This window comes from Calidris pugnax, unplaced genomic scaffold, assembly GCF_001431845.1.
Source record: "Calidris pugnax isolate Ruff unplaced genomic scaffold, ASM143184v1 scaffold459, whole genome shotgun sequence".
NCBI lineage: Eukaryota > Metazoa > Chordata > Aves > Charadriiformes > Scolopacidae > Calidris > Calidris pugnax.
In genome coordinates, this window is record NW_015091670.1 from 451,296 (window position 1) to 470,422 (window position 19,127).

At 60.0% G+C, this 19,127-nt stretch overlaps 2 protein-coding genes across 3 annotated transcripts; both read left to right on the top strand.

The window, feature by feature from the left end:
• The first annotated feature begins 207 nt into the window (after positions 1–207).
• GCC1 (GRIP and coiled-coil domain containing 1) lies at positions 208–5,219 on the top strand. 2 transcript variants are annotated; one of them, XM_014961964.1, is made up of 3 exons: positions 208–396; positions 535–1,584; positions 3,592–5,219. In XM_014961964.1, exons 2-3 carry the CDS (start codon positions 547–549, stop codon positions 4,894–4,896), a joined length of 2,343 nt encoding a protein of 780 aa, XP_014817450.1. In that variant the 5' UTR covers positions 208–396; positions 535–546; the 3' UTR covers positions 4,897–5,219. The 2 variants fall into 2 exon arrangements, with proteins under 2 accessions (XP_014817450.1, XP_014817449.1); XM_014961963.1 differs by having other exon boundaries at positions 208–393.
• Positions 5,220–10,855: 5,636 nt separating this feature from the next.
• LOC106900001 lies at positions 10,856–17,743 on the top strand. The gene is made up of 11 exons (XM_014961955.1): positions 10,856–11,679; positions 11,844–11,907; positions 12,162–12,302; positions 13,585–13,683; positions 13,860–13,915; positions 13,992–14,135; positions 14,323–14,365; positions 14,958–15,038; positions 15,114–15,267; positions 16,081–16,151; positions 17,064–17,743. Exons 1-11 carry the CDS (start codon positions 11,471–11,473, stop codon positions 17,217–17,219), a joined length of 1,218 nt encoding a protein of 405 aa, XP_014817441.1. The 5' UTR covers positions 10,856–11,470; the 3' UTR covers positions 17,220–17,743.
• The last annotated feature ends 1,384 nt before the right edge of the window (positions 17,744–19,127 follow it).

Sequence of the window (19,127 nt, forward strand, 5' to 3'; positions counted from 1 at the left end):
GTGCTCACCCCACCCCACCTGCCTGCCCCCTCTGCCCCTCCACCGCAGCCCCACAGTCTCTCCTGCTCTCCAAGGCCCTTCTGCCCCAGCCCTGTGGCCCCTCTACCACTGCCCTGCGGCCCCCCTGCCTCAGGGCTGCCCCCAGGGCCTCCCCAGCAGCTTCCCCCACCTCCGAACCCCACCATGTCCCTCTCCCACCCACACGCACTCCCTTCCTGTGAATTCTCTGGCCCCGGGTGCTGACACCCCACCCCTCCGTGGCAGGTCCTCTGCAGTGGACATCCCCCTGTGACCTACCGTGGGGACCCCTAAGACCTGGCCACCCCCCACCTAGAGCTGGCAGCAGTTGGATTACCTTCAGAGCAGGCAGTGATGCTGCCAAGAGACAGACAGGTGGTGGTTTTTCCTTGAAAAGTAAAAATCAAGCTGTTTATAGATGTGAATCCCCCTGTCTGGCCTGAGGGGGGGGGGCGGCTGCAGTGGCAAATATCGCTGTACGAGGCCTCAGAGCATTTTGTGGTTTTCTCCTTTCAGCTGGCGTGAATCATGGAGAAGTTTGGCATGAACTTTGGAGGTGGCCCGAGCAAAAAAGATCTTCTGGAGACTATTGAATCGCAGAAGAAGCAGCTCCTTCAGTACCAGGTTCGGCTGAAGGATGTCGTCAGAGCCTACAAGAGCCTCCTCAAAGAGAAGGAAGCCTTGGAAGCCAGCTTGAAAGTGTTGTCCGTGTCTCACGAGGCGGATCTTGGCCTGAGCGGGGCTCAGCCTGTGTCTGTGCCCAACTCCTTTGCCGATTCTGCTGATGACAGGAGCTCAGTTCACAGTGAAGACAGCGTGGGGACGGCTGCCAGCGCGGACACGGCTGCCAGTCTGGCCAGCACCAAGGGTGAGCCAGGGCCTGAAGATGACAAGCCCACGGCCACTGCTTCCTCTCTTAAATCAGAAGAGACGAGCGGTTCGGAGAGCGGCGTCAGCACGAGCAGCGGGGATGTGTCACCCGCTGCCAGTGAGGCCGATAAAAGAGTCCTCCAGCTGAAGACCCAGCTGGCCACTTTGACCAGTGCTCTGTCAACAGTCACCCAGGAGAAGTCCCGCATGGAAGCCTCCTACCAAGCAGACAAGAAGAAGATGAAGCAGGACCTCGATGAGGCCGTTAAGAAAGCCGAGGAGGAGAGCGAGAAGCTGGAGACGGAGCTGAAGTCTGTGCAGGACCAGCTGGCAGAGACCAAAGCCCGTCTGATCACGCAGCAGCACGACCGAGCCCAGGAGCAGAGCGACCACGCTGTCATGCTGAGGGAGCTGCAGAAGCTGCTGCAGAACGAGAGGACTTTGCGCCAGGACGTGGAGCTGAAGCTGGAGGAGACCAGGGAGATGTTGGCCGGCAGGGTGTGCATGGCCGACCGCGCCGAGGGCTACGAGCTGCAGATCAAGCAGCTGAGCCAGGAGGTGGAAGACCTGAAGGGAGAGCTGCAGGCCGTCCAGGAGGAGAGCAACAAGCCAGACCCCCGGATACAGGATCTGCAGGAGGAGATGGCCGGCCTGAAAAACCACTTCCATGTGCAGCTCTTGCAGGAGATGAAGAAGGTAATTCCTCGTCTGGGCCCTGGAGGGGCTCGGTGGGGTGTATCGGCAGCAATCGGGGCAGGGCTTGAGGCTGGAGGAGCACAAACTCCCCTTCCCAGTCCCCCAGAGTCCAAGAGGTTTGAAGTAAATGGGAGCATCACGGCTTTGATGGGATGATAGTCCCCGAGGAAAACAAAAGTTGTTTGGGCTGCAGCCTGTAAGTCATGAGTCATGGGGTGGTGGCCACTGGACTTGGGAGTAACCTTTGAGGTGATCACACAGTGACTGTCCTCTACGGTGTCATTTGGCTCCCAACACGTTACTGTCGGGTGGGAAAATGGCCAGGCTCGGGAGGAGAGACCCTTCCTGGGCCCCACTGTGGCAGTGAGCGTGGTCTTGTCTCTGAGAAGTGTGTAAGTGCAACACAAGGTACAATTACAGGAGTTTATAAAAACAGATCCTCTCCAGTGAGGCTCGGAGCTCTCTGTGGAAGGAGAAGAGCTCTAGTCTGTGTGGGTGCAGGGGAAGAGCCAAGAGCTGGAAAGAGGGATGTGGTGGAAAAGAGGAACCTGTGTAACCCCGCGGGTTGTGGGGCAACGTGCTCAGGGGTTGGCATTGGCAGGGGGAGGGTTGGCACCAGTAACCGAATTTCCATCTGGAAACACTCCAGAATGGGATCTGCCTCGTGTCCTTGCAGCCTGGAACAAGTTTTCTTCTTTCTAATCTGAAGCCTCAGGCTGCTTCAGTGCAGTTTGCCCCTTTTTTTAGAGGTGGCCTCCAACAGCTTCTCTCTGGCAGAGGTGAAGGTGACCTGACTCTGGCTGTGCTGTGGTTCACGGTGGTGATTGTCGATTGTTGCTGTTGTCCAGAGTCAGTTGGATCTCAGTAGCTGTAAAAACTGGCAACAGCAGGTGTTTGCTGTACCTACTCAGAAACCACCGAATTATATCCGTATGAGTGCTCCAAAGCACAGGATTGCTGTTAGATGTGTGAAAGCTTTAGAGCATACAGGCATGTTAAAAAAGTCCTATAGCAGATTGTGACGGGAGTTTGCTGCTTCACAGAGTGATCTGTGGTTGGCAGGGGCCTCTGGAGAGCACCCAGGCCAACCCCCTGCCAGAGCAGGGGCACCCACAGCAGCTCCCACAGCAACGTCTCCAGGGGGGTTGCAATGTCTCCAGAGAAGGAGACTCTACCACCTCTCTGGGCAGCCTCTGCCAGGCCTCTGCCACCCTCACACCAAACAACGGCCTCCTCATGGTGTTCCCATGGAGCTTCCCCTGCTCCAGTTGGTGCCCGTTCCCTCTTGGCCTGGCCCTGGGCACCACTGGGAAAAGCCTGGCCCCATCCTCCTGACACCCACCCTGGAAGGATTGCCAGGCCTTGAGCAGGTCTCCCCTCCCTCTGCTCTTCTCCACACTAAACACACCCAAGTCCCTCAGCCTTTCCTCAGCACAGAGATGCTCCAGGCCCCTCATCATCTTTGTAGCCCTCTGCTGTCCCCTCTCCAGCAGTTCCCTGTCCTTCTGGAACTGGGGAGCCCAGCACTGGTCCCAGTGCTGCAGCTGGGGCCTCCCCAGGGCAGAGCAGAGGGGCAGGATGACCTCCCTCCACCTGCTGGCCATGCTCCTGATGCCCCCCAGGATGCCCTTGGCCTTCTTGGCCACCAGGGCCCATTGCTGGCTCCTGGGCATCCTGGTGTCCCCCAGGACTCCCAGGTCTTTCTCCCCAGAGCTTCTCTCCAGCAGGTCCCCCCCAACCTGTCCTGGTCCCCCCCCCGCACACCTCCAGCAGTGCAGGTAGCGCTGGTAACAGGAACTCTGCAGAGCAGGGAACAAAACCAGGAATGCTTTGAGTTTATTCTATCCCCAAATCTCCAACACCCACCCAAAAAGGCGAGTCAGCGTGGTGGCCTGTGCGGGGTTCTAGGGGAAGGGAGGTCCCTGCGCTTGTTTGGGGTTGAGTGGGACAGAATGAAGTCCCCCAAATGTTAATTTGTTGTCCCCCTCCCTGTGTCTCTGCCCCCAGACGGCGCAGGCGGAGGAGCAGCTCCGCCAGCAGGCCCAGGTGGAGGAGCGGCGTGTGGCCGACCTGGAGGGCCAAGTCTCCCAAGTGTCCGAACTACTGGGGACGTACGAAAAAGCCAAGCAGAAGGACCAAGCCATCATTCAGAAGCTAAAGGACCGCATCGTGCAGTTGGACCTGGAGAACAAAACCCTGGCCATCGCTGCCTCCAGCCGATCCCCTCTCGATATCCACCTGGAAGAAGCCAATCTGGATGTTAACGTTCTGAAGGATAAAATGGAGAAGCTGAAGAAGCTCTTGCAGGCGGCGGCGAAGAAGAGCCAGCCCGCTCTGGACATCGAGAAGCTGTGTGAGCTGGAGCTGCCAAAGGGCACTGAGACTGGGGACGGTGAGAAGGCCACCGCTTTGTACTATCAGCAGGAGCTGAAGCAGCTGAAGGAGGAGTTTGAGAGGTACAAGATGAGGGCGCAGGTGGTTCTCAAGAACAAGTCGGCCAAAGACGGCAATCTGGCTAAAGAACTGGAGGAAGCTCAAGAGCAGCTGGCTGACCTGAAGGAGAAATACGTCGTCCTTCAGCTGTCCTCTGACGAGATGGAGAAGCAGCACCAGCGAGACATGGAAGCCAAGAAGCAAGAGCTGTCCCAGCTCCAGCAAATCCATCGGCAGGAGCTAGAGCGGTGCCAGCTGGACTACAGGGAGCGGGCGCTGAAGCTGGAGGAGGAGATGCACAAACAGCGGGACCGAGCGCTGGCGGTGCTGGCAGAGAAGGACCAGGAGCTGGAGCAGCTGAGATCTGTCACGTTGCCTTACGGGCTGCAAGGATCCAAAAATTACCTCGCCTCGGGCGCTGACGTTACCAGCGGTGACTCACCGGGTACCGATGCCTCAGAGATGCTCCCCCAGGCTCTTCATCTCTCCGCCACCAACGAGCCCACCTTCTTCTTGTACGCGGAGCAGCTGGCTCGCAAAGAAGTAGAGACTGTGGCCCTGAGGAAGCAGAAGCACAAGCTGGAGATGCAAGTTCACCAGCTGCAGGAGAAAATCTTGGTGCAGGAGGAGAAGCACCGGGAAGAGGTGGCCGCGCTTCAAAGTGAAATCGAGAAGAACTTCAGAGACAAGAGCAGGGAGGGAGCCAACCTGGAGTACCTCAAGAACATCGTCTACAGGTTTTTGACGCTGCCGGATTCTCTGGGTCGCCAGCAGACCCTCACTGCCATATTGACTATTCTGCATTTCAGCCCAGAAGAAAAGCAAACCATCGCCAAGCAGTCGGCTCACGGCAGCTGGTGGCTCTCCGGGAAGAGATGAGGTGGTGGCTTTTATCTCTAACCCCTTTTGCACAGTAACAGGCTGCTGGTTATTAACTGGTACCACTTCACTTGGGGGAGTAACCTCTTTCCAGCCGAGCAGTGGAGCAGGGAGAAAGGAACTGGGCTTAAACCAGTGCTCTTTGCACTCATTTAAAGTAGAATTGTGCCAACTCTTCCACTAGGATTGCGGTGCTTTCCAGCTCTCTGGGGTGAGAATTTTGCTCTGAGATGGAACTTGATTTAAAACAGAAAAAAAAAAAAGGGAAGGTACTGATGCTTTTTTAAACACAATTAAAAAAAAAAAAATCCCTACCTGTCAGGCGATGAGTGGAACTCGCTTTATCTTCAAACACCAGACAGGCTTGTGACTCAAAAGATTTAAAGGAAGGGGAGGGAAAGCACTTAATACGGTGCTAAAATAGCATAAGACAAAAGAGCTGAAAGCCTGCAAGAGTGATGAGTCTTAACCACCAGCGTCATCCAAAAGCAGGAAATCTCAAGCCATTTCTCAAAAGGCTTTTTTACCCAGAGCCAAATTTACCCCGGTGGATGCAGCAGCTCCTGGCAGCACCGGGGACCACTGGGTGGCACAGCGGGGGTGTCATTGCCGTCATTACTAGGGATGCTCTCTGCAGTTCTCCGTGTTTCCCAGGAAGGAGGAAAGGTATCCCAAGCATTTAACAGTTTGAAGCCCTGTGAGGGCACCGGTGCCCCGGGGATTCCCCACCGGCATCACACCAGGTCTCAGAGCAGGGACCTGAGGTTCCTCACCCTCTCTGAGAGAGGAACCAAGCTGTTGCAGAAAGCAAAGCAAGGAAAGGCTGAAAACAGGCACATAGAGCCCTCAAGCAGTGGTTTTCTGAGACGTTTGGGAGTTGTGGTGAAGTTTGGGATGTTCTGCAGTGGTGGTTTGGGAAGCAAGGCGTCTGTCCTGCCGGGACAGAAGCGGCAGCAAGGGGCAGAAGGTGACAGCTCTGGGGTCGGTGCCTGCCCTGGGCTGGCAGGAAGCTCTGTGTGAGGACGAAGCCCTGGCCAGCTGCTGTGTAGACCTTGAAGTTCTCACTTAATTCCTTGCAAGTGGTTTAGCATGGCAGGAAGGAAGCCAAAACGTTTAGAAACACCTGTGGCTCCCCGCTGGCGTTCCTGCCTTCCAGTGGTGCTCAGGATCCGCCGGCTCCTGACGGCTCAGAGCCAGGAGGAGGGAGCTGAACGCCCCGGCTCACTGGGAAAACAGCTCAAACAGGCGTTGGGTGAAGGGCTGCAAGAGTGAAACCACAACAGCCTGTGTTTTGGGTATTCGTGGGGTGTGTGAGAAGGGTCGGGGCTGCGGGGAGCTGCCTGCTCCTGTCCTGGGCTTGCAGTGGGACCAGCGCAGGCAGAGCCAGCTCCTCTCCCCTCTGCTGTGGCAGGAACCTGATTTTTGTTTGAGTTTTTCGCTTGGGTGCCTTGAGAGGTGGCCACATGGAGAAGGAGAACACGCTGTTTCCCCCTCACAGCCCAGTTTTCACCTCTCGAGGACTGGCTTTACCCTGCTGCCTTCCCTTCACCTTCCTTCCCCCCCAGCCAGGCTGGTGGTTGAGACAAGGGAAGTGGCCACCCCTCTGGAGGGACAGGCTGGGTCCTTGGGGAACTCCCCAGCCGAGCCCCTGGGTGCTGGGGCCACTAGAGAGCACCCACTGGTTGCCCAGTCCTTGGGCACAGGGTCCCAGGGGTGCAGGGTCCCTCCTGCTGCAGCCCCCCCCCAGCCCTGGGATGGGACCTGGCTCTGAAAAGTGACACGTGAGCAGAGCAGCAAAGTGGCATGAGAAGGCTCAGTGGCCAAGGCTGGGTGCTGGGTGGCCAGCGTGGCCGGGGGGGGCAATGCTGTGTCTCAGGGCAGCTCGCACGGGGGCTTCGGGCAGTTCTGTGGGGTCAGCGGGGTGGGTTTCTCTATCCAAAGGGATGTCTGGAAGTGACGACACTTCCATAAGGAAGGGTGCACAAGGGCAGGGGAGAAACCCCAGAGCGTGCCAGCCGTTGTGTGCCCGGGGCCACCTGGGGGCATTGAGTTATCAGCCATGGGAAGAGGGAGCATCCCGGCGAGGCTGGTGGAGCTGTGCTGGCTGGATCTCCTGGAAAAGGAAGTGTTTGTGCTGGTATTTCAATGGTCACCGCTCTCCTGAAGCCAGACAGGGATGTTTGGCTTCCGGAGGTGTTGGGTGGTTGCCTGCCACCCCAGGAACTGCTGCTCCCAGCCCTCCCGCAGCCTCTTGAGCTTCCTCCTCACTCCAGTTTTGTTTTTCAGGCACCTGCTTTGTTTTTAATTAAAAGCTTGGCTACTAAAGCCCGATTTCCCGGACCCAGCGGACGGGGGAGGCGTTTGTAAACACGGGCATTAACTCTTGTTTTAACAATCCCCGGGCTTCTCGCGAGCGCTGGGGCCAAGTTAACAGGTTGATTTAGCAGCTCTCAGTGCTGGGGAGGCCCTGGCAGCTCTTGGGGTGGAGATGGTGCTCCTCTGGGCAGCTCTTGGGGTGGAGATGGTGCTCCTCTGGGCAGCTCTTGGGGTGGAGATGGTGCTCCTCTGGGCAGCTCTTGGGGTGGGATGATGCTCCTCTGGGCAGCTCACACCATTTTGGCTGGGTCAATGAGCCGTTGTTCCAGCTGGACAAGCCCCACTGCTCAGCACCGTCTCTGGTGCTGGCTCCTGCAGGGCTGGAGCTTTGCTGGGTTTCTCCCAGAGGTTCCTCATGCTGGTTTTCTGGCTCTGGGAGGCCACAGGAGCTGAGCAGGGCTCCCCAACCTCTGCCATTCCATACCCAGCACACGCTGAGAGCTTCAGCTCCTGAGCAGGATGGAGTCCTTTCTCCTCTCATGCTGTGCCGGCCATCCTTGTCCTTCCAAGTTCCCTGGAGCGCACTCCACAAACCCCACCTTGCTGGAGGCAAGGGCAGTTCTCCAGCTAATGCAACACTCGGTGCCAGTTTCTCCTCAAAAAACCAATATCCTCAGGGCAAACATGTCCCAGGCAGAGCCTGTCCCTGCTGGAGGTCTCGGGAGGGGATGACAAGCCGAGCAGATGACGGTTCCTCGTGCTGGTGTGGACATTGCTCCCAGCCTGGTCTCTGCACGGAGGTTGGCAGGATCCACATGCTGCTCCCATGGAGGCAACTAGATGGAAATTGGGGAGTTCATTCCAGGGAGTGCTTGATCTTGGGCTCCTCAGCTTTGAAAGGCTTCTCAACGACACAAGTGTTGGCTCAGCCAAGGGATCTGCTGAGAAGAGCCCGGTCTCTGGTCCCGGTTTGGAAAGGTTGGATCCAGTGGTGTCTCTGAAACCACAGGGATTGCTCAAAATCTTACCCTGTGGCAGCAGGAGCCGTTCCCCCAGCGCCCGAGGGTGAGGATGGTTCCTCCTGCTCCGGCTTCGCTGCCCGGGGATCCCTGTCCTGCCTCTGCCTCCTGCTCTCCTGGAAGAGCCTCTGCTGGAGAACGAAGAAGCCTGGAAGAGCTCCCAAGCGGTGGTGGGTTTTGTGATGGTTGTCCCATGCAGCAGGATGGACTCGGCTGTCCCGGGAGCACTGTGAGGTGGCTCTTCTGCACCTGGGAAGGTGTGGGTTCCTCCTGGGGCAGGAAAAATTGCCGGCCAAGCTGGAGAGATCCTGGCTGGTGGGGAGGAAGCAGAGCGATGGTGATGGTGAGAGAGGGACCAAAACGGGGTCCAGCTGGGACCATGCGGAGCCACTGCCCGGTGACAGACAGGTTTAAGGAGCGTTTCCTCACCTGATGGAGGGGAAAAGGGAGCAGCTACAAAGGAGGTGGCTGTGGGGGAACATCTCCAGGAGCTGCCGAAGCTCAGTCCCCTGTGCTGCTGTCACCTTCTGCTATTCCTTTCTCCCAGCCCCTCTCCCTCCTCCTCCTCCCTCAGACCTTCCCCCACATCCCTCCCTCTTTCCTGGGTGAGCCGATACCCCTGAAATAAAAGTAAAAAAACCTTTTTTTGAGGCATAACTCTGCTGGCTGTTGGGTGAGCTGTGGTGTGAGACCTGAGCCCTGCAGGGACCGGGTGCTGGTGGGGCTTGGTGCTGCTGGTGGGACTCGATGCTGAGCCCCTCGCCCACGGTGCTGGGGTCTGGCAGAGCCACCAGCCCTGGCTGCCCCCTGGAGTGTTCTCCTCTGATCTCGTAAAAACTCAGCTCAAACAAATGGAAAAAAACTTTTTTTTTTTTTGGCTTGTGACTCATGGGGAAGCATGAGCATCTCTGGAGGTGCCTGTGGCTTTGGTGTTTGTATAAACCCCCCCTCTGCCTTAGGGACAGCAGTAGGTGACAGTCCGTGGTGGCCAGAGGTGCTGTCTGTGTTCAAGTACCAAGAAAACATAGAGAGCAGGTTGGGTTTTCTGGGTTTTGGTGATTCTTGTCCACACGCTTGAGTGAAAACGATTTTAGAGCAGGGTGGTTGCTGCTGGGACCAGGGGGGAGCCTGGGGGCAGCGCTGGGCCCCAGGAGGTGTTTGCTGGCTCAGCAGAACTCCTTGATTTTAAAAATACAAAAAAAATATCAAAGGTTGTGGAATCATGGAATTGTCCAGGTTGGAAGGGACCTTTCAGATCCTTAAGTCCAACCCTCAACCCACCATTGATAAACCCCCCCCGCTGACCCGTGTCCCTCAGCACCACGTCTGCCCGGCTTTGAAATGCCAAAGAATTGATTTCCTGAGGTGGGGACAGGAATGAAGCATTTCTGTTCATCCTGCACCCTCGGTCCCCTTGCTGTGGGTGTGGGTGCAGTGGGCACTGGGAGCTGCCCCACTCCTTCCTGTGCCTCAGGATCACCTTTTCACAATGAGAATCTTAGACTGGTTTGGGTTGGAAGGGACCCTAAAGCCCCCCCAGTGCCACCCCCTGCCCTGGGCAGGGACACCTCCCACCACACCACGTTGCTCCAAGCCCCCTCCAACCTGCCCTTGAACCCCTCCAGGGATGGGGCAGCCACAGCTTCTCTGGCCAACCTGGGCCAGGCTCTCCCCACCCTCCCACCAAACAAGTTCTTCCCCACAGCTCAGCTCCATCTCCCCTCTTTCAGGGTCCAACCCTTCCCCCTCCTCCTAGGGCTCCCCTCCCTCATCCAGAGTCCCTCCCCATCTCTCCTGGAGCCCCCCCCTTGAGGGACTGGAAGGGGCTCCAAGGTCTCCCCGGAGCCTTCTCTTCTCCAGGCTGAACCCCCCCAACTCTCTCAGTCCCCCCTCCCAGCAGAGGGGCTCCAGCCCTCCCAGCATCTCTGTGGCCTCCTCTGGCCCCATCCAGCAGCTCCATGCCCAAGAAGTCCCCCCGTGCCTGCAGCAGCCTGGTTTGCCGGGGGCAGCCGAGCAGCCGGGAGGAGCAGGAGTCGGAGAAGGACCACGTTCACACCTGAACCCTGGGGAGATGCACCTCTCGGGTCCCCCAGCCCGGCCGGGCAGAGGGAGGTGCGAAGGAGGTGTCCGCGCATCCGCCGGGTCCCTGAGGGGCTGATCCCTTCCCCGCTGGCACGTAGCAGCCTGCCTGGCCGCGGGGAAGCCGGGCAGGTTCCTCCAGCTGCACCAGGCCCTGGTCCCCGCAGACGGGGTGTGGAACCAGCCCAGCAGCTGCAGGAGCTGCACCGGGACGGGTGTCCAGACCCCAGGCCGAGAGGAGACGGGAGGGCGCTGGGGTGATGGCGAGCGAAGAGGAACGGCCATCGGCTCTCTCGGATCAGCAGGTAAAGTTGGGTTGAGGGTTGGACAAGATGGAACATAAAGGGTTCCACTCAAATATGAGGAGAAACTTCTTCGCAGTGAGGGTGACAGAGCCCTGGAACAGGCTGCCCAGGGAGGGTGTGGGGTCCCCTTCCTTGGAGATTTTCAAGACCCGCCTGGATGCTCCTGAGTAACATGCTCTGACAAGCTATAGGTAATCCTGCTTCAGCAGGGGAGTTGGACTAGATGATCTCTATGGTCCCTTCCAACTCTAAAAAATTCAGTGAAATTCAGTGAAATCTTTAAGGTCCCTTCCAACCTAGAAGATTCTGTGATTCTGTAAAGGCTTGTGTCTGCAGGAAACCCTCTGCAGAGACCTGGGGAAGCCACCGCATCCCTCAGGCCCCCCCAGCGTGTCCCAGCAGAAGGGGTTTCCCTTATGCCAGAGATGGGGGGGCAACACCATGGGGGTGCTGCAAGAGGTGGCCACGGCTGCTGGCCAAGGGGTCCCAGCTTCCCATCTGGGGCTTTGCTCGCCCAAACGGTGCTTCCCAGGGCTCCTGCTCCGTGGTCCCTGTGTGACTCACCGGCCACGGGACCGTCCGGCTCCGGCGGTCGCTCCGGTTCCTCCGTGGTGGCCCCACGCTCTGATCTGCCAGCCCTTCTCAGCCCCGAGCGGGACGCGGCTCCTCGGCTCTCCCCAGCCCCAGGCGAGGGAAACCCGGGTCCCATGGCCAGGCAAGCTCGGGGGGGGGCTCCTGGGAACCCCCCTCCTGCAGCCACCACCGAGGGGCTGAGCGCCCCGGGGCTGGTGAAGAACTGGCCACTGGCCCCTCCGCTTTGGGAAGGGCTCCTGGGCACAGCCTTTGGGGGAAAACATGTTTTTCTCTCAAATTTGCCCGCTCCATGGTGGCACACGGGCACCTGTCGCTGCTTCGGCCGGGGATGCCCAAACCTCTGTGTCCCCCCAAACCTCTGTGTCCCCCCACACCGTGGGGCAACCGAGGGTCCCGCCGTGGCTCCTCTCGATCTCTCTCCCCCAGGTCTTCCTGCTGACGTGCATCTACCTGCCGGCCTCGCTGCTGAGGTGGGTTCTGTCCCCCTGCTCCTTCTGCTGTAGCTGGGCCCTGCTGATCCCCACCCACCCCACACCCCTGCCAGCCCCTGAGCACAGGGTCCCCCCCAGGATGGGCAGGGGCACCCCCATCTCTGCTCCATCAGGATGTTACCCCCCAGCCTCGTCTCTTCCAGCCTCCTGGGCAGTGGGTCGGTCCTCACCGTCACCTCCCGGCGCAGGCGATGCTGCCACATCCAGGTGAGTGCCACTGGCTCCTGGGGACACCGGGATGGGTTTTGGCCCCAGTTAAGCCCCGGGCAGCACCGGCTGCTGCACAGGGGGCTGGAGGGGGGGTGGTGGGAGATGCAGGATGCTCACACCAGGCTCCCCAGGGAGCAGCCGGTCCCCGCTCCTCTCCCGGGGAGGGACGTGGTGGTGGCAGCTCTGTGGAGAGGCTGCTGCCACCGGGGTGACACTGCCAGCCAGCCCTAACGCTGTGTCCCGTCCCCCAGCTTCGCCCCCTTTTCCTCCTCGCCCTGGCGGATTTCCTGGCCGCCGCGGCGGTGCTGGGCACGGCCACCATCCAGCTGCTGCCAGCCCGGCTCTTCATCCCCGCGTACGCTGCCTGCCCCTACGGACAGATGCTGGCCACGGTAAGGGGGGGTCACATCACCCCAGGGGGCTGGGGACCCCCTCCTGTCCTGCCGGGAACAGCTGAGACCGGCCAAAGGCTGGAGTGTCCCCGGGGAACTCCCGGGGTGGGGAACTGCTTCTCCTTCTTCCCCTCGTCACTGTCCTGAGCCACCGAGGCTGGTTCCCTGGGGAAATGTGCCCGGTGTTTCTTCCCAGCCCCAGTGAGGAGAGCACCTCTTATGAGGAGAGGCTGAGGGAACTGGGGGTGTTCAGCCTGGAGAAGAGGAGGCTGAGGGGAGACCTTATTGCTCTCTACAACTCCCTGAAAGGAGGGTGTAGAGAGATGGGGGTCAGTCTCTTCTCCCAAGTCACAGGAGACAGGACAAGGGGAAATGGCCTCAAGTTGCACCAGGGGAGGTTCAGGCTGGATATCAGGAAAAATTTTTTCACTGAAAGGGTTCTCAGCCATTGGAATGGGCTGCCCAGGGAGGTGGTTGAGGCCCCATCCCTGGAGGTGTTCAAAAGACGGGTTGATGTAGTGCTGGGAGGTCTGGTTTAGTGATGATGCTCCTTGTTTGTTGTGTGGGTGTCTATTTTTGTCAGTTGGGTTGACGGTTGGACAAGATGATCTTTAAGGTCCCTTCCAACCTAGAAGATTCTGTGATTCTGTGTCTCCCCACAGCATCCCTCTCGCCCCTCCATGCCCTGCCACCACATCTGGGGTGGCAAACCTGAGTGGAGCCTCCTATGTGTGCCAGAGCAAAACAGAGCCCAGTGCCTGCGGCTCCACCGGCTCCTCTCTGCCCTGCCTGGCCCACGGACCCGTGGTGGGCAATGCCACCAGGCTTGTCCTGCTGGCAATGGAGCCTTTGCCTCAGCCACGCAGGGGGACGGGGACCAGGAGGGGCTCAGCGCCGCGGGGCCAGCTCTGTTCCACGTTGCACATTCCAGCCTGCCTGGCTGCGTAGGGCATGGGGCGACCATCACCGTGGTTGCAGGCCTGCTGGTGGGACACAGGGGTAGAGCCCTCTTTGTGCCACCCAGAGCCCAGCACAGACCCGAGTGGTCAGTGCTGGTGCCACCCAGTCCCCCTCCCCGGGGTGGGCACAGGGGCGGCAGGAGGACGTTTGGTTTTGATGCCACATCTTGGAGAGCTGCTCCTTCGCTGCGTGGCTGCTCCTGGCACAGCTCTGCTGGGGGGACAGTGGGGACATCGGGGTGCAGAGCCCCAGGAGGGACGGGGGAAGGTGCCTTCGGGGCACGGGGCACAGCAGGAGCCCCCCTCTTCCTCTCCTCTCCCAGACCTTCTACGCCGTCTCGTTCCTGATGGTCATCGTCTACGCGTACGAAGCCTATCGCACCGTCCAGGGCTGGAGAGCCTGGCACGTCGCAGCGCTGCAGGTGGGTGGCCACCAGCCGTGGTGCAGCCCAGCATCACCCTTCCTGCACCCTGGGGAGCAGTTGGGGGGGTCCAAGGGCAGCCCCCATCCCTGGGCATCAGTGGGTTCCCCGGTGGAGCTGGGCTGGACCCTCGAGCTGCTGCAGGACCTGCAGCCACCGGTGGTTTCCCCCTGCAGGAGAGGAGCGAGTGCCTGGAGAGCCTGTGGCAGGGGCTGCCCTACATCTTGGCCTGGTAGGTGACCACTGCCAGCCCCTCACCCCTCGCTGCCCCTCAGGATGGCCCTGCTCACCTCCATCTCCCCTGCAAGGCTGGTGCCGGCGCTCACCCTCCTGGGGCAGCTGATCGCCCACGGCACCTCCACCACCACCGACATCGCCCCAAAACCCATCGAGCCCGTCCTGCCGTGGAGAGGAAACTGCTCCAATGAGACCTACAGCCTTTACTGCTCCAGGTACCCGCTGTCCTGCCACCCTGACCTGCAGGGGGGAGCCGGGGGTGGGCACCCCCCTCCCTTCCCAACAGGCTTGGGCACAACTCCGGGTGGTGGGGGCTTTGGGGTGGGGGAAGGAGTCAAAAGCTGCCCCAGGGAGGGTGCTGTGGCATTAGGGGACCACCACCAGCACCCTGTGTCCTTGCAGCTGCCTGCTCCTCATCCGCCGGGCCCAGGATATCTGCTTCCAGGTGAGCGCTGCCGGGTGCCCGTCCCTCCCCCTGTCCATAGAATCATGCCATGGGTTGGGTTATTGTTAATATTGTTATATGTTAAGGGACCTTAAAGCCCCCCCAGTGCCACCCCCTGCCCTAGGCAGGGACACCTCCCACCAGCCCAGGTTGCTCCAAGCCCCCTCCAACCTGCCCTTGAACCCCTCCAGGGATGGGGCAGCCACAGCTTCTCTGCCCAACCTGGGCCAGGCTCTCCCCACCCTCCCACCAAACAAGTTCTTCCCCACAGCTCAGCTCCATCTCCCCTCTTTCAGGGTCCAACCCTTCCCCCTCCTCCTAGGGCTCCCCTCCCTCACCCAGAGTCCCTCCCCAGCTTTCCTGGAGCCCCTTGAGGGGCAGGGGGGCTCAGAAGGGCCCTGGGAAGGCAGGAGATGGGTGGGCAGATGCTGCTGTAGGGATGGGATGAGGGTGTCCCTGCTTGAGCAGAGGCTGGGGGGCAGCTCCCTGCCCCATGGCTGGCTGCTGTGGGGCTCATGGCACGGCTCAGCCCTGCCCCCATGGAAGGAGCCGCTGGGGGCCACGGCCCCACTGATTCCCCATTGCCTCCCAGTACGTGGGTAGGAAGGACGTGGGCCTGGAGGGCAAAATCATCTTCTTCTTGTACCTGCTGCTGGTGCTGAGCTGCTGCACGGTGAGCCATGGGGCTAGTGGGGACATGGGGGCAGTAGCCAGCGCTCCCCGGGCTGACGCCGCTCCCGTCGCCCAGCTCCTCTACCGCCGGGTGAAGCTCTGGTGCCGGAGGAACGCGGCGGAGCCCCTGCTCACCCTGGAGAAGGACGGCTTCGCAGGCAGGAGCATCCGCAGCGTCAGCAGGGTCTCCCACTACTTCCAGCTGGTTTTCCTGCTCTGCTGGGCACCAGGCAAGTCACGGTGGAGATGGTGTCCGGTCCCCCCATCCCCAGCCCCTTTGTTCCTGGGTTGAGACAGCTCCCAGGCTTTTCCCAGTGGTGCCCAGGGCCAGGCCAAGAGGGAACGGGCACCAACTGGAGCAGGGGAAGCTCCATGTGAACATGAGGAGGCCGTTGTTTGGTGTGAGGGTGGCAGAGGCCTGGCAGAGGCTGCCCAGAGAGGTGGTGGAGTCTCCTTCTCTGGAGACATTGCAACCCCCCTGGAGACATTGCTGTGGGAGCTGCTGTGGGTGCCCCTGCTCTGGCAGGGGGTTGGCCTGGGTGCTCTCCAGAGGTCCCTGCCAGCCCCATGTAATTCTCTGATTCTGTGAGAGAAGAGGCTGAGATTGAATAGTTGCAAAGGCTCCAGGCATCTGTAGGACCTGGGGCTGGGCAGCCAGCCCCAATCCCCACCCGAGTCCCACCGGCGCCTGGTTTAACCCCCCCGGCTCTTACAGTGACAGGTTTTTCCAGCAGGATTGCCTGAGCCACAGGGTGGATTGTGTTTGATGGACCTGCTTTTAATCAACCTCCCATCCCTCTGGGATTGTGCCTTCAGCCCTGAGTGTGCTTTCAGGCACCCAGAAACCTGTGGTGATGAGTTCCCTGAGGACTTGGGCAGGGTGATGGGAAGGACCTTGTACACATGTGTTTGTCCTGCACAGAGCCTTGTGCCAGGGGACACAAATCCTGGTGGGGAAGAATGCTTGGTGAGGGAAAACTCCCCATGAAGCATTGTCAGAGAGAGGGACCAAGACATGTCCTTCTTTTGTCTTCCATCCGCAGCCTTCCTCCTCACCCTCCTCTCCTTCACCAGCATCAAACCTTCTTCGGTCTTTGTCCTCTACATTGCTACGGTGAGTAAAGACCTGGTTTCCTGGGCTCCGGAGCTGGGACATCTGTCCCCATCAGAGGTGTGAGAGGTGATGGGGTGGGGGGACCCTGGTGGGACAGGGCGGCTGTGAGAGGGGAGCTCTTCCCTTGTTTGAGGTGACCACACCAAGAGGAAGGCCACCTTGTGCCCTGGTGGCCAAGAAGGCCGATGGCATCCTGGTGGGCATCAGAAGAGCGTGGCCAGCAGGTGGAGGGAGGTCATCCTGCCCCTCTGCTCTGCCCTGGGGAGGCCCCAGCTGCAGCACTGGGACCAGTGCTGGGCTCCCCAGTTCCAGAAGGCCAGGGAAGTGGTGGAGAGGGCAGAGCAAAGGGCTGCCAAGATGGTGAGGGGCCTAGAGCATCTCTGTGCTGAGGAAAGGCTGAGGGACTTGGGTGTGTTTAGTGTGGAGAAGAGCAGAGGGAGGGGGGATCTGCTCAAGGCCTGGCAATCCTTCCAGGGTGGGTGTCAGGAGGATGGGGCCAGGCTTTTCCCAGTGGTGCCCAGGGCCAGGCCAAGAGGGACCGGGCACCAACTGGAGCAGGGGAAGCTCCATGGGAACACCATGAGGAGGCCGTTGTTTGGTGTGAGGGTGGCAGAGGCCTGGCAGAGGCTGCCCAGAGAGGTGGTGGAGTCTCCTTCTCTGGAGACATCGCAACCCCCCTGGAGACGTTGCTGTGGGAGCTGCTGTGGGTGCCCCTGCTCTGGCAGGGGGTTGGCCTGGGTGCTCTCCAGAGGTCCCTGCCAACCCCTGCCACTCTGGGATTCCTGTGTCCCCATGCCCTCCTGCCTGGGCACTGACAGGGCCTGACCTCCCTGTTTGTGAGACCAGTGGGGTTTGCAGGTGAGGGGCAGGTCAAGGCAGCACTGGCCACTTCTGTCTCTCTCTCTCTCGCAGGCCCTGACCGTCTCCCTCCAGGGCTTCCTCCACAGCTTGGTCTATGGCTGGATGAGGAGAAACTTCCGTCAGGAGGCGGTGGACGGAAGACCCTCCCTGCAGCACCCCCGGGGCCTCCAGGCTTTCTATGATGAGTCCCTGGGGGCTGGTCCTTAGGCTGCCCCCCAGCCTGGGCTGCCCCAAAGCCTGGGTGGGATTTACACTGTCCCAGGAAGCTCCACACAGCCCATCCATGGCCGGGCAGGATCTCCCCAGGCTCGTCCCTTCGTGCCTGGAAGGGCTGGAGCAAGGGCAGGTTCCCCCCCGTGCTGGGTGCTGCGGTGGCTCTGTCCCCATGAGAATCCCACCTGTAGGGCCTTGGCTTCCCACCCCCCTGCACCATGGAGACACCAAAACCAGGAGAGACCCATTGGGAGGTGGGACAGACTGGAAGAAGGATGTCCCTGATCTGTACCACCTCTCAGCCATCAGCAGCAGAAGGGCTCCACAGGCCCAGGAGCACTCAGGTGCCGTGGGACAAGGCTGGTGGCATGTAAATTTGGCAACCCCCAGACCTTCCAGTGACTGAGCATGGACTGTGGCTGCCCCAGGGGAGGTGGTGGCTCTTTCTGGTTTGTTGGGGCTTGTTTGGGTTCTGCTTTCTGCCAGAGCAATCCCAGTTTCTCCGCGGGGCTCAGGAGAAGGTGCTTAAATAAAGGTGTGATGGTCGAGGTGCTCTTGGGTTCCCTGCTGTTGGATAAATAGCAAGGAGGGGGCTCATGCCTCTGTCCTGCCTCAGGGGGGAGGTTCCTGGTCAAGGCCATATCCACAGAGATGAAGGAACCAAGGATGGGGGTGGTTCTGCCCTCACAGCCTCCTGCCGGATCGCAGCTTCTCCACCATCAAATTAAAGTCAGCCCAAATGCTTGCTCTGGGGCCAGGAGTGCTCGAGCACCATCAACCTGTGTGAAGACAAACCCTTTGGGGTGTTGGTGGGGCCATGCTCACCCCCACCGTGTGGCAATGTCACCAAAGAGAACTTTTGGGGACCTCTGGCCCAGGGAAAACAGCTCAAGGCAAGAGCTGAGGTGCCATCGAGAGCTGCTGAGGCTGGGGATGGAGATGGTGCTGAGGGGTCAGAAGCAGGGGTGTGAGGGCCCACCAGGGCTGCGGTGGGTGACAGGGGACCATGGGAAGAGACTTCTAGAATCTTAGAATGGTTTGGGTTGGAAAGGACCCTAAAGCCCCCCCCAGTGCCACCCCCTGCCCTGGGCAGGGACACCTCCCACCAGCCCAGGTTGCTCCAAGCCCCCTCCAACCTGCCCTTGAACCCCTCCAGGGATGGGGCAGCCACAGCTTCTCTGCCCAACCTGGGCCAGGCTCTCACCACCCTCCCACCAAACAAGTTCTTCCCCACAGCTCAGCTCCATCTCCCCTCTTGCAGGGTCCAACCCTTCCCCCTCCTCCTAGGGCTCCCCTCCCTCATCCAGAGTCCCTCCCCAGCTTTCCTGGAGCCCCCCCCTTTGAGGGACTGGAAGGGGCTCCAAGGTCTCCCCGGAGCCTTCTCTTCTCCAGGCTGAACCCCCCCAATTCTCTCAGCCCCCCCCTCCCAGCAGAGGGGCTCCAGCCCTCCCAGCATCTCCGTGGCCTCGTCTGGCCCCCTCCAACAGCTCCGTGTCCTTCTGTGCTGAGGTCTCCAGAGCTGGAGACTCTTAACAGGGACTGATGGCCATGAGCTCAACCACATCTCTGCAGGGAAACCCCACTCCTAACCAAACGAACCTACTAAAGCCCCCAAAACAGGACAAATCTTGGCTTTTTTTTTTTTTTTTAAACTAATAATTTTCTACTATACATTAGTGCTTGTGTCCAGCAGAGCAGGGAGGCACGCAGGGCTCTGTACCACACACACCCCGTACAGCCCGGGCTGTGGAGCATCGCCCCGAATCCATCCCTATGGGGAGGGGGTCTCCTCGCTCGCCCCCTTCCAGGCTGGAGCCGGTGGGGAACCCAGCAGCCTGCCCCTCTCCCTGCCTGGATCTGGGGGGAAAAAGGGGCAAAAAGGGTTCAGCCACCTCCCCACCC

Coding starts and splice junctions, on each gene's coding strand:
- GCC1 (XM_014961964.1), top strand. CDS start 547: ATGGAGAAGTTTGGCATGAACTTTGGAGGTGGCCCGAGCAAAAAAGAT. Junction 1,585..3,591: donor TCTTGCAGGAGATGAAGAAG/GTAATTCCTCGT, acceptor CTCTGCCCCCAG/ACGGCGCAGGCGGAGGAGCA.
- LOC106900001 (XM_014961955.1), top strand. CDS start 11,471: ATGTTTTTCTCTCAAATTTGCCCGCTCCATGGTGGCACACGGGCACCT. Junction 13,916..13,991: donor CTGCCCTACATCTTGGCCTG/GTAGGTGACCAC, acceptor CTCCCCTGCAAG/GCTGGTGCCGGCGCTCACCC. Junction 15,268..16,080: donor CCTGCTCTGCTGGGCACCAG/GCAAGTCACGGT, acceptor TTCCATCCGCAG/CCTTCCTCCTCACCCTCCTC.